Source organism: Chaetodon trifascialis, chromosome 4, assembly GCF_039877785.1.
Source record: "Chaetodon trifascialis isolate fChaTrf1 chromosome 4, fChaTrf1.hap1, whole genome shotgun sequence".
Classification (NCBI taxonomy): Eukaryota; Metazoa; Chordata; class Actinopteri; order Chaetodontiformes; family Chaetodontidae; genus Chaetodon; species Chaetodon trifascialis.
In genome coordinates, this window is record NC_092059.1 from 31,621,261 (window position 1) to 31,636,369 (window position 15,109).

At 42.5% G+C, this 15,109-nt stretch overlaps 1 protein-coding gene across 1 annotated transcript; it reads left to right on the forward strand.

The window, feature by feature from the left end:
• Positions 1 to 12,264: 12,264 nt before the first annotated feature.
• mrpl55 (mitochondrial ribosomal protein L55) lies at positions 12,265 to 14,606 on the forward strand. Its single transcript, XM_070961118.1, has 3 exons — positions 12,265 to 12,395; positions 12,714 to 12,918; positions 14,159 to 14,606. Exons 1-3 carry the CDS (start codon positions 12,343 to 12,345, stop codon positions 14,306 to 14,308), a joined length of 408 nt encoding a protein of 135 aa, XP_070817219.1. The 5' UTR covers positions 12,265 to 12,342; the 3' UTR covers positions 14,309 to 14,606.
• Positions 14,607 to 15,109: the final 503 nt, after the last annotated feature.

Below are 15,109 nucleotides of genomic sequence, written 5' to 3' on the forward strand. Positions count from 1 at the left end.
TGGAATTTTGCCTCAGTCTTCACTGGCTTGACTCTGCACTCTCCCTTCATGGATTTTGGAAAGCTCAGTTTGGAAAGAGGATCCCTGGTGATGTGGTGCCTTGTCCTCTATCAGCATTCTCGTTGTAATGCAGTGCATAACAACAGTAGTCCTTGCAGGACACAGTAGCCTGGACAGCTGTAACAAAAGTATAACAGTATAACAGGGCATACTTTGAAGTAAAACGTGACAGCGCTGTTACAGTATAAATTCAAGCACTAAAGGCAGCAACAGCTCACTGCTGTTTGATCAACAGCAGGTAACTGTAATGACGCACTGGCCTATATAAAAAAAGAGAAGTGACATCAACTTCATCTCCCATATATACGCAGAGATGCACACATATGTGTTTACCCCAAGGATGTGCTCTGAATTGCAGTCTATTGAGTTAGTTTTTAGAACAATATCTCCTCTGGTAGCTGGTTTCTGTCTGGGCTTGTAATTTCCCATCTTGTTTTCTCTTTTTATTTTAATTTTCCTTAAACTTGAAAATTTAAATTTTTGGCTGAATTGGACATCTAAAGACATATTTAATGGACAAATATTTAAAAGTTGTGGATGACCTTTGCGACATCTGATATTTCACGGATACACTCTGCTCTGGCCTGGCCTGCTCTGACAGAAAAAGCCTACTTCAGCCTACTAACAGAAAACGCCTGCCGGCAGCTAAAACTAACTAGAACCAAGATGCCTCCTTTCTCCACAGATGACCTCTACAAACTTCTGCAGCAGGTTGCAGTGTTGGAACTAAAGTTCAGCGTCTGGAAAATAAACACAGAAGTGAACAGATCTTGTGGAAATGACAGCACTCCACGCCATTCACTCAAAACAGCGGACTGGAGAATGCTAACATCCAGCTAATTAGCTCTGATACAGCTCCCACAAAACTAAAGGGCTGTGTACCGGGTAATAAATCTGCCAGTATCAGTCCTCCCTGGAATGCTCTTGGGGCAAAGCCCAACAGTGTTTGTCTCAAGATGGCACTGCAGACGGCTTGGTTTGCTTTGTTTCCATGAAGTCCTTTGAGTGCCTTGTGCTCTCACACCTCAAAGACATCACCGACCCTCTCCTGGACCCCCTGCAGTTTGCCTACAGAGCCAACAGGTCTGTAGACGGTGCAGTCAACTTGGCCCTCCACTTCATCCTCCAGCACCTGGACTCCACAGGAACCTACGCTAGGATCCTGTTTGTGGATTTCAGCTCTGCCTTTAATACCATCATCCCAACTCTGCTTCAGGAGAAGCTCTCCCAGCTGAGCGTGCCTGACTCCACCTGCAGGTGGAATACAGACTTCCTTTCTGACAGTAAACAGTGCGTGAAGCTGGGGAAACACATCTCCGACGCAAAGACCATCAGCACCGGATCCCCCCAGGGCTGCATTCTTTCTCCTCTGCTCCAGTGGCGGATGCAGAACGTGACAGATGGGCGGGCGTGGATTAAGTCTGGGCGGGCCTGATCGTCACTTCGCCAAAATTGGTGTGTGTGTGCGCGCGCACCTTATTACGCACACACACACTGAAGCCACCACGCATCAAGTATTTGACCAATCACGTGCGGCTTGAACGAAAAAAAAAGTCGAGAAAAATACGAAAACGAAACAAAACAAAAAAAAGCCCAAAGAGGTTCGCTCTCTGGCTCCAATCGTGTACTTCAAACCGACACATCACTACTGTGTTACGCTAGAAAGCATTCAGCACCTACCTAATAGGGGGTTTGGGGCTCAATCCCCGATTATTATTATTATCATTATTATTATTATTATTAAACTGGGCTGTTTGTTTGAAGGAAGGAAGAGAAATCGTCTTGTCTGACATGAACGAAGTGGATGGCTGGAGTGGAGGAAACACATGTGAACGCAGTTTATGCACCTTTACTATTAATGAAAAAAAAAAAAGAGTTCATGGCATGCACCTCCATGCCTTGAAAAATGAATTCAGTCCACGGTGCTCTTCTGTCCTCTGCGGCTAGGAGCCGATGGAGTGATTTGTGCTCCTCTTTACAGCCAATAACAGAACAACGCCTGGACATGATTCATAACACAGTGCTTTCGATAACCTAACAGCGGATCTGTGAGAAGGTGGCGCTGGGTGGAGAGACACTGAGCGCCGAATTCAAACGGCTTGTGTGGACGCTGGTGTGGAAGCTGTAGGCAGGGTGCTGACAGAGATCCGTATCTCACTCAAAAAAGCGCGGACGGTCTTGTTTCACACTTTGCATGTGCGTGGCAGCACCAGAGACCCAAACAAGTGAGTTTTTAATAATATGAGACATAACTGTGAAAATCGTTTTATTTAAATGTTTTTAATTTGAACTTCTGACTGGGCGGGCAAGCTGTCTCCGCCCCTGCTCTGCTCTTCTCCCTGTACACAAACAGCTGCACCTCCAGTCACCAGTCCGTAAAGCTCCTGAAGTTTGCCGACGACACCACCCTCATCGGACTCATCTCTGATGGCGACGAGTCCGCCCTCTGGCAGGAGGCTGCGGTCCATCAGGACCAAAACCTCACATCACAGGAAAAGTTTTGTCCCGTCTGCTGTCAGCCTTATTAACAAGGCCAGGAACCCTCCTGACACTCTTCACACTTCACCTCTGCCCCATCATGTCACATTGACATTGCCATAACCCTATGCGTTACATTATTGCTCAGCTTGGACTTATTCTTGAAAAAACAGACTGTGTTTCCGAAAAAGAAAAAAAAAGAAAAAACAAACAAACTTACTACTTACCTACTTCACCAAAGCAAATTCCTCATATGTGTAAAATCGTACTTGGCAATAAAGGCTTTCCTGATTCTGATTTCTGATTTCTGATTCTGATTCTGATTCTGATTCTGATTCTGATTCTGAAGAGTAAATCAGCTGATATGGGGAGACATCCAACAGGTGGAAACCAGTGGCCAGAGATCTGTGATATAAAAGGCTGGCCTGCGTTATCATCCTCCTCAACACCTGTGCAGAGTAAGACACAGCTGTGGATAAAAGCTAAAGGGAAGATGAGCAAGCTCCCAAACCAGCTAGTGTGCAGTTACAAAATCGGTTTGCTCCACTACTGCAGGACCCTGGATCTCCAACTGAAAACCTGGATAACTTATCGGACTCACAGAGAAGGGTAAGGCCTGACAGGAAGTCAGTGAGTTCTCTGAATGCTGAAATCTTTTTCAGTGGGCCTTTACCACCAGTCAGAGGAGGAGGAGAGAGATTCAGCAGATTGTTGGCAGTAAACAGATGGCTTTCAACTGCATGTGATGTCCACTGAGTGCATTTTATTGACAATTTTAACTTTTTCTGGGACCACAGACATTTTTTCAAAGGAGACGGACTTTCCCTAAACAAGTCAGGAGTAAAACTTTTTGCCTCTAACCTATCTTTCTTCCTGCGTCACACTGTTCCCACTCCCAAGGACAAGAGACAAGAGGAATCCAAACAAAAGCAGCAAACACCAGAACATGAAGGAATACCGACTCTCCCTTAGCCTGTATGTTCTAACCATGAGAGATGCCAGAGCAATAAATGGGATGTGTCATGTCCTCCACCAGGGGCCACTGCTCGTGAGGATTCACCAACCAACCACACCTAGGTCACCATCTCCAACTGCCCAAACTCCATTTAGCTCATCATCTTCACTGGGTATCCTTTCACCCTGCTGGAGTTTACTGACCAAATGAACAAACTTGTCAGCGCTGGCATCAGGCTTACTCCTCGCCCATCTGGGATCCTGTCCCCCCAAATTCCACCCTGGCCCCTACAACCACCCTGTCCCCCTCGACCACCATTGCGCCGACGGGCACCACCTCCACCCCCTCCACGGCTTGATCTGAACCTACTCCAGTCCTCTAGTAAGAGCCCACCACAGCCACCTATTTGTGTTGGTAAGTGATGTGTTCTGGGTCCAGTTTTTAAGGCAAATGTTATGCCTGACTTTTCCAAGGAAAGGCCAGGGCCCATTGTGCTGTGCATGGTGCTGATGTGCTGAGGTAAGCGTATCGTCTCACTTCCTGTTTCTGGTTGCTGCCTTAGGAGTAGCGTGCGTTTGTCGCTCTTGTTCCTCTGAGTGTAATTTGTTCTGTGTTTTGTTACAGCGGCCTTTTATCCGCGCTCTAAAGTAACATTAGTTCTGCTCAAGCACCCATAAGTCTGTTCATTTAGCGACTGTCAATTTTATTTGTCTACGCGCTTGTCTGCTCTGCTAGCTACATCAGCTTAGCCTAGCAGCTAGCGATGGCTTCTCTCTGTCCCTCTCCAGCTCTCTCCTGCTTGGTGTGTCACATGTTTAGCTACTCCTCTGCCTCCTTTAGTGATACTGTTACGTGTAATAAATGTAGTTTATTTGGTGAGTTGGAGGCGAGGCTTGGTGAATTGGAAGCTCGGCTCCGCACCATGGAAACCAAACCATTAGCTGTAGTTAGCCAGGCCCCCGTAGCCGGTGCGGACCGACCAAGTGCAGCTCCTGCTAGCCGTCCCTCGACAGCTCCCGAGCAGCCGGGAAACCAGGGAGGCTGGGTGACTGTTCGAAGGAAGCATAGTCCCAAGCTGAAGCCCACGGGTCACCACCAACCACTTCATGTTTCTAACAGGTTCTCCCCACTCAGCGACACACCCGCTGAGAAACCAACTCTGATTATTGGCAGCTCCATTTTGAGAAACGTGAAGTTAGCGACTTAAGATTGTTATTCACGTCGGCGGTAATGACACCCGGTTACGCCAATCGGAGGTCACTAAAATTAATGTAGAATCGTGTACATATGCTAAAATGATATCGGACTCCGTAGTTTTCTCTGGACCCCTGCCAAATCTGACCAGTGATGACATGTTTAGCCGCATGTCATCATTCAATCGCTGGCTGTCGAGGTGGTGTCCAGCAAACGGTGTGGGCTTCATTGATAATTGGCAGACTTTCTGGGGAAGACCTGGTCTGATTAGGAGAGACGGCATCCATCCCACTTTGGAGGGAGCAGCTCTCATCTCTAGAAATCTGACCGATTTTATTTATGAACCTAACCCCTGACAACTCAGAGTTGAGACCAGGAGGCAGAGCTGCAGTCCTACACGCTTCTCTGTGCCTCCATTAGAGCAGTTACCCACCCAACACCCCATAGAGACTGTGTCTGCCCCCCGACCACGTAAACCAAGTAAACCAAAAGTACAGAGAAGAGGAGTTAAACATAAGAATCTAATTAAAATTAAAACAACCACTGCAATAGTACAACAAGACAGGAGAATTAAATGTGGACTCCTTAACATCAGATCTCTGTCCTCTAAAACTGTTCTAGTAAATGAGTTAATATCAGACCATAATATTGATTTATTTTGTCTGACTGAAACCTGGCTGTGTCCTGAAGAGTTTGTGAGCCTGAATGAAGCTACTCCTCCGAGCCATATTAATACTCACATTCCTCGAAGCAGTGGCAGAGGAGGTGGAGTTGCAGCCATTTTTGACTCAAGCCTTTTGATCAACCCTAAACCTAAACTCGACTATAACTCATTTGAAAGCCTTGTTCTCACTCTTTCTCATGAAAAATGGAAAACAGTGCAGCCAGTTTTATTTGTTATAGTATACCGCTCTCCTGGTCCTTACTCAGAATTTATAGCTGAGTTCTCAGAGTTTCTATCAGGTTTAGTCCTTAAAACAGATAAAGTAATTATTGTAGGTGACTTTAATGTACATGTCGACGTTGATAATGACAGCCTTAGCACTGCGTTTATCTCAGTATTAGACTCAGTTGGCTTCCATCAGAATGTACATGAACCGACTCACTGTTTTAATCACACCCTCGACCTTGTTCTGACATATGGCATTGAAATCGAAGACTTAATAGTCTCCTCACAGAATCCTCTTGAATCAGACCATCATTTAATAACTTTTGAATTCATATTACCAGACTACCAGCCAGTAGGCAAAAATTCTTATACCAGACTCCTGTCTGATAGTGCTGTAGCTAAATTTAAGGATATGATCCCATCAGTATTAAATTCAATGCTATGTTTCAATACAACAGAGGATTCTTATGCTAACGTTAGTCCCTCCCAGATTGACTACCTGGTTGATCGTGCTACAGGTTCATTGCGTATGACACTTGACTCTGTTGCTCCCCTAAAAAAGAAGAAAATTAAACAGAGGAGGTTAGCTCCATGGTATACTCCTCAAACCCGCAAATTAAATCAAACTTCACGGAAAATAGAAAGGAAATGGCGTTCTACCAATTTGGAAGAATTTCGGTCCGCCTGGCAAGACAGTCTTAAAATATAGAGGAAAGCCCTCCGCAGTGCCAGGGCAGCCGATTACTCTGCACTAATAGAGTAAAATAAGAACAATCCCAGGTTTCTCTTCAGTACTGTAGCCAGGCTGACAGAGAGCCATAATTCTGTTGAACCATGTATTCCTTTAGCTCTGAACAGTAATGAGTTCATGAGCTTCTTTAATGATAAAATTCTGACTATTAGAGACAGAATTCATTGGCTCCTGCCATCAACAGGTACTGTTTTGTCTTCAAACACAGAAACCATTGAAACTGTTACTCAGTCTGTCGCAGTTTTAGACTGTTTTACTCCTGTCGACCTTCACCAACTAATTTCAATAATTTCATCATCAAAATCATCAACCTGTGTTTTAGATCCTATCCCGACTAAGCTGTTTAAAGAAGTATTACCTCTAATTGACTCTTCAGTATTAGACATGATCAATCTGTCTTTATCAACAGGCTACGTACCACAGTCCTTTAAAGCAGCTGTGATAAAACCGCTACTTAAAAAGCCTACTCTTGATCCAGGGGTTTTAGCCAACTATAGACCGATATCCAACCTTTCCTTTCTCTCAAAAGCTCTTGAGAAAGCAGTTGCCAATCAGCTGTGCGACTTTCTAAACAGTAATAGTTTATTTGAGCATTTCCAGTCAAGATTTAGAGTACATCATAGCACAGAGACAGCACTGGTTAAAGTTACAAATGACCTTCTAATTGCATCTGATAAAGGATTTGTCTCTGTACTAGTCTTATTGGATCTTAGTGCTGCATTTGACACCATTGACCATGGCATCCTATTGCAGACACTGGAACACTTCATTGGCATTAAGGGAACTGCGCTAAGCTGGTTTAAATCCTACTTGTCAGATCGCTCTCAGTTTGTACGCGTTAATGACGACTCCTCTGTGCTCACTAAAGTCAGCTATGGAGTTCCGCAGGGTTCTGTGCTTGGACCAATTCTAATCACCTTATATATGCTTCCTTTAGGTAAGATTATCAGGAAGCACTCAATAAATTTTCATTGCTATGCAGATGATACCCAGCTATATTTATCAATGAAGCCGGAAGAAATCAGTCAGTTAACTAGACTGCAAGCATGTCTTCATGACATAAAGACCTGGATGACCTGCAATTTTCTGATGCTAAACTTGGACAAAACTGAAGTTATAGTAGTAGGCCCTAAACATCTTAGAAAGTCACTTTCTGATGACATAGCAGCTATGGGTGGCATTGCGCTGGCCTCCAGCACCACTGTAAAGAATCTGGGAGTCATCTTTGACCAAGACACTCCCATGTAAAACAAATTTCAAGGACCGCCTTTTTTCACCTACGTAATATCGCAAAAATCAGGCACATTTTGTCTCAAAATGATGCAGAAAAACTAGTCCATGCATTTGTAACTTCCAGGCTGGATTATTGCAATTCTTCACTATCAGGCTGCCCAAATTCGTTGCTGAATATTCTCCAGTTGCTCCAGAATGCTGCAGCACGTGTTCTGACAAAAACCAGGAAGAGAGATCATATTTCTCCAATACTAGCCACTCTGCACTGGCTCCCTGTAAAGTTTAGAATAGAATTTAAAATTCTCCTCCTTACTTACAAAGCCATAAATGGCCAGGCACCTTCTTATCTTAAAGAGCTCATAGTACCTTATTGCCCCACTCGAACACTGCGTTCCCAGAATGCAGGTCTACTTATGGTTCCTAAAATCTCAAAAAGCAGAACAGGAGTCAGAGCATTTAGCTATCAAGCTCCTCTCCTGTGGAACCATCTTCCAGTCTTTGTCCGGGAGGCAGACACTGTCTCTACATTTAAGAGTAGGCTTAAAACTCTCCTTTTTGATAAAGCTTATAGTTAGGGCTGGCTCAGGCTTGTCCCTCTCCATCTGCACGCTTTCATGTCCTACCACGGCGTGTTACTAACTTAGCTCCTTCCCCGGAGTCTCTGTGCTTTGTCGTCTTGCAGGTTACACAGTGGCTGAATCTGGTTTGTGGATTGCAGCTGCATCTCCTGCCTTGGCCCTGCCTGACATCCACTGCAACTGCTACTGCTATTATTACATCCACTGTCACTGTTACTGTGATTGCATGTCTGTCTCTCTGTCTCTCTGTCTCTCTCTCTCTCTGACTGCATTTCTGTCTGTCTGTCTGTCTGTCTGTCTGTCTGTCTGTCTGTCTGTCTGTCTGTCTGTCTGTGTCTGTCTCACTCTCCCTCTCTTGCTCTCCCTCTCTCACCCAACTGGTCGAGGCAGATGGCCGCCCACCCAGAGTCTGGTTCTGCCCGAGGTTTCTGCCTGTTAAAAGGAAGTTTTTCCTCGCCACTGTCGCCAAGTGCTTGCTCATGGGGGAATTGTTGGTTCTCTGTAGATAAAAGAGCCAGCTCTATATGGAAAGTGTCCTGAGACAACTTCTGTTGTGATTTGGCGCTATACAAATAAATTGCATTGAATTGAACTGAATTGTGCCTGAAGCTTCATTCATGATTCATGTCTCAATAGCTAGGAGGAGAAGATCGGTCCATCTCTCCAGAAACATCACATCATCGAATTTAACATGTATTCCATGTCAGCCACAGTATGTTCTAAAACATGGGGATGTTGGACTTTTTAGCGCATTTAAGTTAGCTCTTTTAAATGTTAGGTCTTTGGCAGGCAAAACATTCTTAATCAATGACTTTATCATCAAGCACAAGCTTGATTTTATGTTTTTAACTGAAACTTTGTTTAGGACAAGATAACAGTGCAGCAGTTCTCAATGAGTCAGCCCCTCTGAATTTCAGTTTCATAAGTGAAGTAAGAATGCATAAGAGAGTAGAGTCGCCATTTTGTTTAATGATAGCATTCAATGCAAAAGAGTCTCTTACGGTCAGTTTAAATCTTTTGAATATGTTGCTATTCAATCAAAGTCTCCCTGTCGATCAGTCTTCATAACCTTCTACAAACCCCCAAAATACAATGCAAAGTTTTGATTGATGATGAGTTTGCCAATCTACTGCCTGTTGATTGTATTGATTCTGATTGTGTTGTATTAATGGGTGACTTCAACATTCATGTTGATAATCTCAAAGATGGATGTGCTAAAGAACTTTTAAACATTCTGGATCATTTTGGCCTATCTCAGCACGTAACACATTCAACACAACACAATTCAACAAAGGGCATATATTAGATTTGGTTATTTCCAAAGGGCTTAATATCTCTGAGGTTGTGGTGACGGATGTTGCTCTTTCTGATCATTACTGTGTGTCATTTAAAATGGCCACATCTGCTATTCTTAACAAAAGTGGAACAGAGGTAATCAAAAAGTGTTATATTAATGATACCACCTGTGCAGTCTTCACTCAGTCTTTTACACCATCACTAACACTGCCCTCTACTTTAACTGATGGCCTTGTAAATAGTTTCAGTTCCAAAGTTATAACTATTATTGACTCCATCGCCCCAATTAAGACCAAAATTTTGTCAGGAAGGAAAAAGGCACCTTGGAGAAACACCATACTGGTCAAAGTCCAGAAAAGAGTCTGCAGACAGGCAGAGCACAGGTGGTGAAAAACCAAACTCCAGGTTCATTATGAGGTTTACAGAAACAGTCTCCACACCTATAACCATTAACTAAAGAGGGCACAGGCAAGCATTCTTCTGAGAGATTATCAACAGAAACTGTATTAATGTCCACACTTTGTTTTCTGTTGTGGATAGACTGGCAAAACCCACAGCATCAGTCCCTCCTGAACAGCTATCCAACAAGTCATGCAATGATTTTGCAGCCTTTTTTACAGATAAAAGACAAACAGTGTGCAGCTTCAGCTCAGGCAAAATGATAAGTCCACCTGTGCCTTCTTGTTCTCCAGTTAATCTAGCACATTTTAACCTTCTAGATAAAAGTAAATAAAGTAATAAAACCTCTCCTAAAAAAGACAAATCAAAAGTAACCCAGGCCAGTCCCAGGCCAATATCAAATCTTCCCTTTCTAGGAAAAATGATTGAAAAGGTTGTTTTTCAACAAACGCATGCTTTCATGATGTAGAACAATCTTTTTAATGCATTTCAGTCTGGATTTCGTCCACACCACAGCACTGAGACTGCACTTATCAAAGTTTTAAATGACATACATTTGAATAATGATGCTTCTAAAACCTCAGTCTTAGTATTATTAGATCTCAGTGCTGCCTTTGATACAGTTGATCATGACATACTTCTTGACCGACTGGAAAGTGGGTGGGACCTACTGGCACTGCACTACACTGGTTCAAATCCTATTTACAAGATAGAGACTACTTTGTGTCAATTGGTGAACATGTGTCTGAACAAAAAAAGGTGATGTGTGGGGTGCCACAAGGGTCCATTCTCGGACCACTTCTTTTCAATATCTACATGTTGCCCCTAGCTCAGATTATGAAACATCATAATATTTCTTATCATAGTTACGCAGATGATGCACAACAGTCCCTTACTTTCACTGAATGTATTCATCAAATCAGTGAGTGGATGTGCCAGAATTTTCTTCGGCTTAATGCAGATAAGACAGAAGTGATTGCATTTGGCCCCAAAAATGAAAGGTCAAAGATAAGTGGTCACCTTAACTACATGTCACTGTCAACAACAGATAAAGCCAGAAATCTTGGTGTAATGGTGAGAGGGTGGAAGGGTGAAGGGGAGGAGGGATGAGGGATGGTAGGATGAGGGGTGAGGTTGATGAGGATGAAAGGGGAAGCGGAAGGAAGAATGGGACAAAAGAATGGATGGTGGACTCTGGGCCTTGGATGTACGGGGGGTGTGATGTTAGAACAGTGTTGGCTGCTGGTTTGGTGACAAGAGGACCCCAGGGAAGGTAGAGACTCAGGGTGGGGCAGCTGTCTCTCCTGATGTCCTTGGGTTCTAGTTAAGCCCACGGTGGTTCCTGTATTGAGGGAGAGAAGGGAGAGAGAAAGAGGAGAAGAGGAGTAGAAGAAGGTGGGTTTAGGGGGGAGGGGTGCAGAAATTAGTCGAAGGGGAAATGAGGGAATCAGGAGCGCTTAAATACCTTGCTGATGTGTTTGAGGTGTGGTCTTGTTCCCGAACTTGGTTGTTAAACTTCTTTTAGCGCACATTACTTTAAAAAAAAAAAAAAACATATGGATGTATACACAAGTTCATGTGCTGTAATTATTGTAACTTAGTGCATTTAGTACTAACTGCCAAAAATTGCAGTTCTATCTCTTTGTATTTACACATTCAAATTGCCTGCCAAGAAGATCTAAAATCTATGTAAAACAAAAGACAATCAAGCATTTTGAACTTGGTTGTTGTGACATCCTCTTTGGCTGTGTTCGAAATTGCATACTCATCTTACTGCCACGCAAATCCTACTATAAAAAGTACTATTGCCAGTATTCTTATGAGAAAAACTCCTGATGTCATTTTGGGCTTGAGAAATACTATTGCACTTGAGAAACACTAAGTCTATGTATATGCACAATATATACAGTTTATAAAAATACTGTCACCAATATGGATAATAAATAGTTATTGCACAGTTGAGAGAAATATACAACTTAGAAATCGCATCAGATGAAATGAATAATGTGACAACATATTGGCCTTGATAACAATAGTGCAAAACAAAATGCATTTATGATGTAGAATTGAGGAAGATATACATCTGGGTATTTATATGGAGCGCTGCATCAGATATGTAATATGATTGGCTTTACCAGCAGATGTCGCCATTTTTGCATTTTTTAAAATGTATAACGTGCTTCGAAACAGCGAAACCTTCTTGGTAATAATTGATTCAAAGTGATTCACTGCCCCAGTAAAGAGGGTTTTTTTTTTCCACCATTACAGTTTATGATCATGCCAATGGCCGTATCCTAAATGTCAAAAATCGTAAATGAACACAAAAAAAATTAAATTTCAAAGCGACCGCTCGGAACGAGTCTTCGCATTGTTTCGGTAAGACATTTACTCTGTGAACTCCTGCGTTTGACTTTATAAGTGCTTCCTGTTTCCTGACAGGATAAACGACTGGACCACCACTGGGTTGTTGCTTCGATTAACAGTCGAATCTTGATTTATTGATTTCTTAATGGCGAACATGTTGTTAATCAACCTTCGTACTCCACAGAGTTTATTACCCTGGTAAGACTCGTAGAATAATGTTGTGAAATGCATGCTTTTTAAGTAGAGTTCTGATAAGAACGGCTCGTGTTCGTTTTCAAACGTTCTTTAAATGAATGAAGAGGTATGGACACGTCAAATTTCGTTTCATTTTCCTTTCTCAAATGACACAAGATCGCTATTTGCTAATGATACGTAACGGTAAATGTGGTCCGTATTTAGTTAAAGGAAAAATACTTTAGCATGTTTTGGCAATGGTAACTTATGGCTACATCCGACATTTACTGTAAATTTTTTTGTGTGTGAAAATGGTGGTCCTGTGTATGAACGGGCGAACAGGGCCAGAGCAGGTTGCCGTGCACAGACAGCAGGGCTCGTCCAGGCTTCAACTCTCCACACTCAAATTCCTCAGTTCAACTCAAACAGGACGTCAGTGGCACGCTGTGGTCGGCAGAGATATGAGAGACTGTACCCCGTGATCCTAGTCCGGTCTGATGGTTCTACAATCAACATCAAATACAAAGAACCCAGACGCATCCTCATGGTTAGTGCACCACCTCATTCACTCTCTGCTCTGTTTCTATGTAGGGCTTTCCAGTAATTTGTGAGAAATTAAATTTAAATGTCTCATTTTCACACAAAATTCAATTTCCAACATGGTGTAAAAATAGTTTTGTCCACTCTCCTTGCCCATGCTATAATGATTAACAAACTGCATTTTCTGGAGCAGTTTTTGATAGAAAAAAAACAAACTTCATTTGGTTTTTCATTGGGATCTGGACCAACATCAAAATACATACAGTGTTAGATAATAACAAGATAAGTGTGCCAGTTTTCTTCATTTAAGCAGCTGCAGTTAATGAGTGTCACATTGTTAAGACACCCTTAAAGAGGCTTAATAACAGTATGTCACTGTCTCTCCACCAGCACATGCCAATCTCCACTTGCTTTATGATGATTCTTACTAACATGCCACTGTGCTATGCCAAAATGTAATATCACATATAGCACTTCTTACATTAAATTTCCATTTAAGTATAAATGGTAAATGGATGCTGCACGGTGGCGCAGCAGGTAGTGCGCGTGCCTCACAGCAAGAAGGTCGCAGGTTCAATTCCCGGGTCGGGCCTTTCTGTGTGAAGTTTGCATGTTCTTCTCGTGCATGCGTGGGTTCTCTCCAGGCACTCCGGCTTCCTCCCACAGACCAAAAACATGCTCATTAGGTTGATTGGTGACTCTAAATTGCCCCTAGGTGTGAGTGTGAGTGTGAATGGTTGTGTGTATCGGCTGGCGACCAGTCCAGGGTGTACCCCGCCTCTCGCCCGTTGACAGCTGAGATAGGCTCTGGCCCCCCCCCGCGACCCCGAAAGGGATAAGCGGCATAGAAAATGGATGGATGGATGGTAAATGGACTGTATTTACTTAGAGTTTTTATTAGTCTGACGACCACTCCGCACTTTGTCCACCACTTTGTCTTGACAAAGCTCCGCAAGAACCACAGAGCTGTTTTTTACTGTAGGAATAGTACTTCCCATAATGAATAAACAGAAGTCATGATATTTATTTCTTTTAAATTAAAACAGGCTTTTGAAACATCTTGTTATGTCACAACCCCAACCCATCCTGTTAATACTGACATCTAACAGATGCACAGCACCAAAATCATAACCTGCATGCTCAAGATAATGACGTACACTGGTCATATATCATATGAATCAATGAGTGTGTTAGTTCATATTTTATGTTTTGTAAGTTTATTGATGTTTCTTCATGTTTTTTAAAAGATGCCAGTCAATCTGTCCACTCTGTCTGAGGAAGAGCGTCGAGCTCGACAGAAAAAGAGAGAAGTGAAGAAGACAAAAAAACAGACCACAGTCCACTATGAAGAAGACTTCAAAGCTGATAAATACAGCCACTTCTGGAAGAAGAAATAATGTCTTGATATGTGAATGTAAAGCACAACTGGGGCATCATCCTTAAAAATCAGACTCTCATTCTGAAGTTTCCATTTGTACCCAAAACTTGGATTGCTTTCTTGCCCAAAAAGTGATTCCTCCAAAAGATTCAGTTGTGGGATATTCAGACCCAGACTAATGACCTTTGGCAGGATGACCGACTGAACACCATGTGTACCAGGGGTAGCTCTGTTGCTGAGTTATACTATGAGTTTGGGGTTATTTTTCTTGAATTGTAAATGACCCATTAAAGCTGGAGACTGTAACAATGATAAAAGCTGTGTTTCCATGTGGTGAATTTTTATAAAACACACACATTTGTTTTATTGAAGCAATTTGTACATACAGTGCTACTGTTATAGTGAAAGCAGGAAACATCTTTCTAAAATATAAAAAGTATGTTGGTAGCAGAAGTGGGCCATTGTAATCATTTAAGGTTGGATCATAGACTCTTAGTTACACACTTCATAAACACCCAGTAATAGAAGTACAACCCCTGTTTTGAAAAAGTTGGGATGCTGTAAAAACAGATTGCAATCTTTTGCAAATCCTTTTTAACCTATTTTAAATTTAGCACAGTACCAAGACAAAATATTTAAAGTCCAAACTGATTACTTTTTTTTGTCTTTGTATATATACAGTCATTCTGAATTTGATACTGGCACCCCAAATATATTTTTTGAAACAGTCCACAAATAAAAAGGTTAATTGATAGGTGATAGGTGACAGTGTCATGATTGACTATTTAAGGGGCAACCTCAAAAGGCTCAATCATTCATA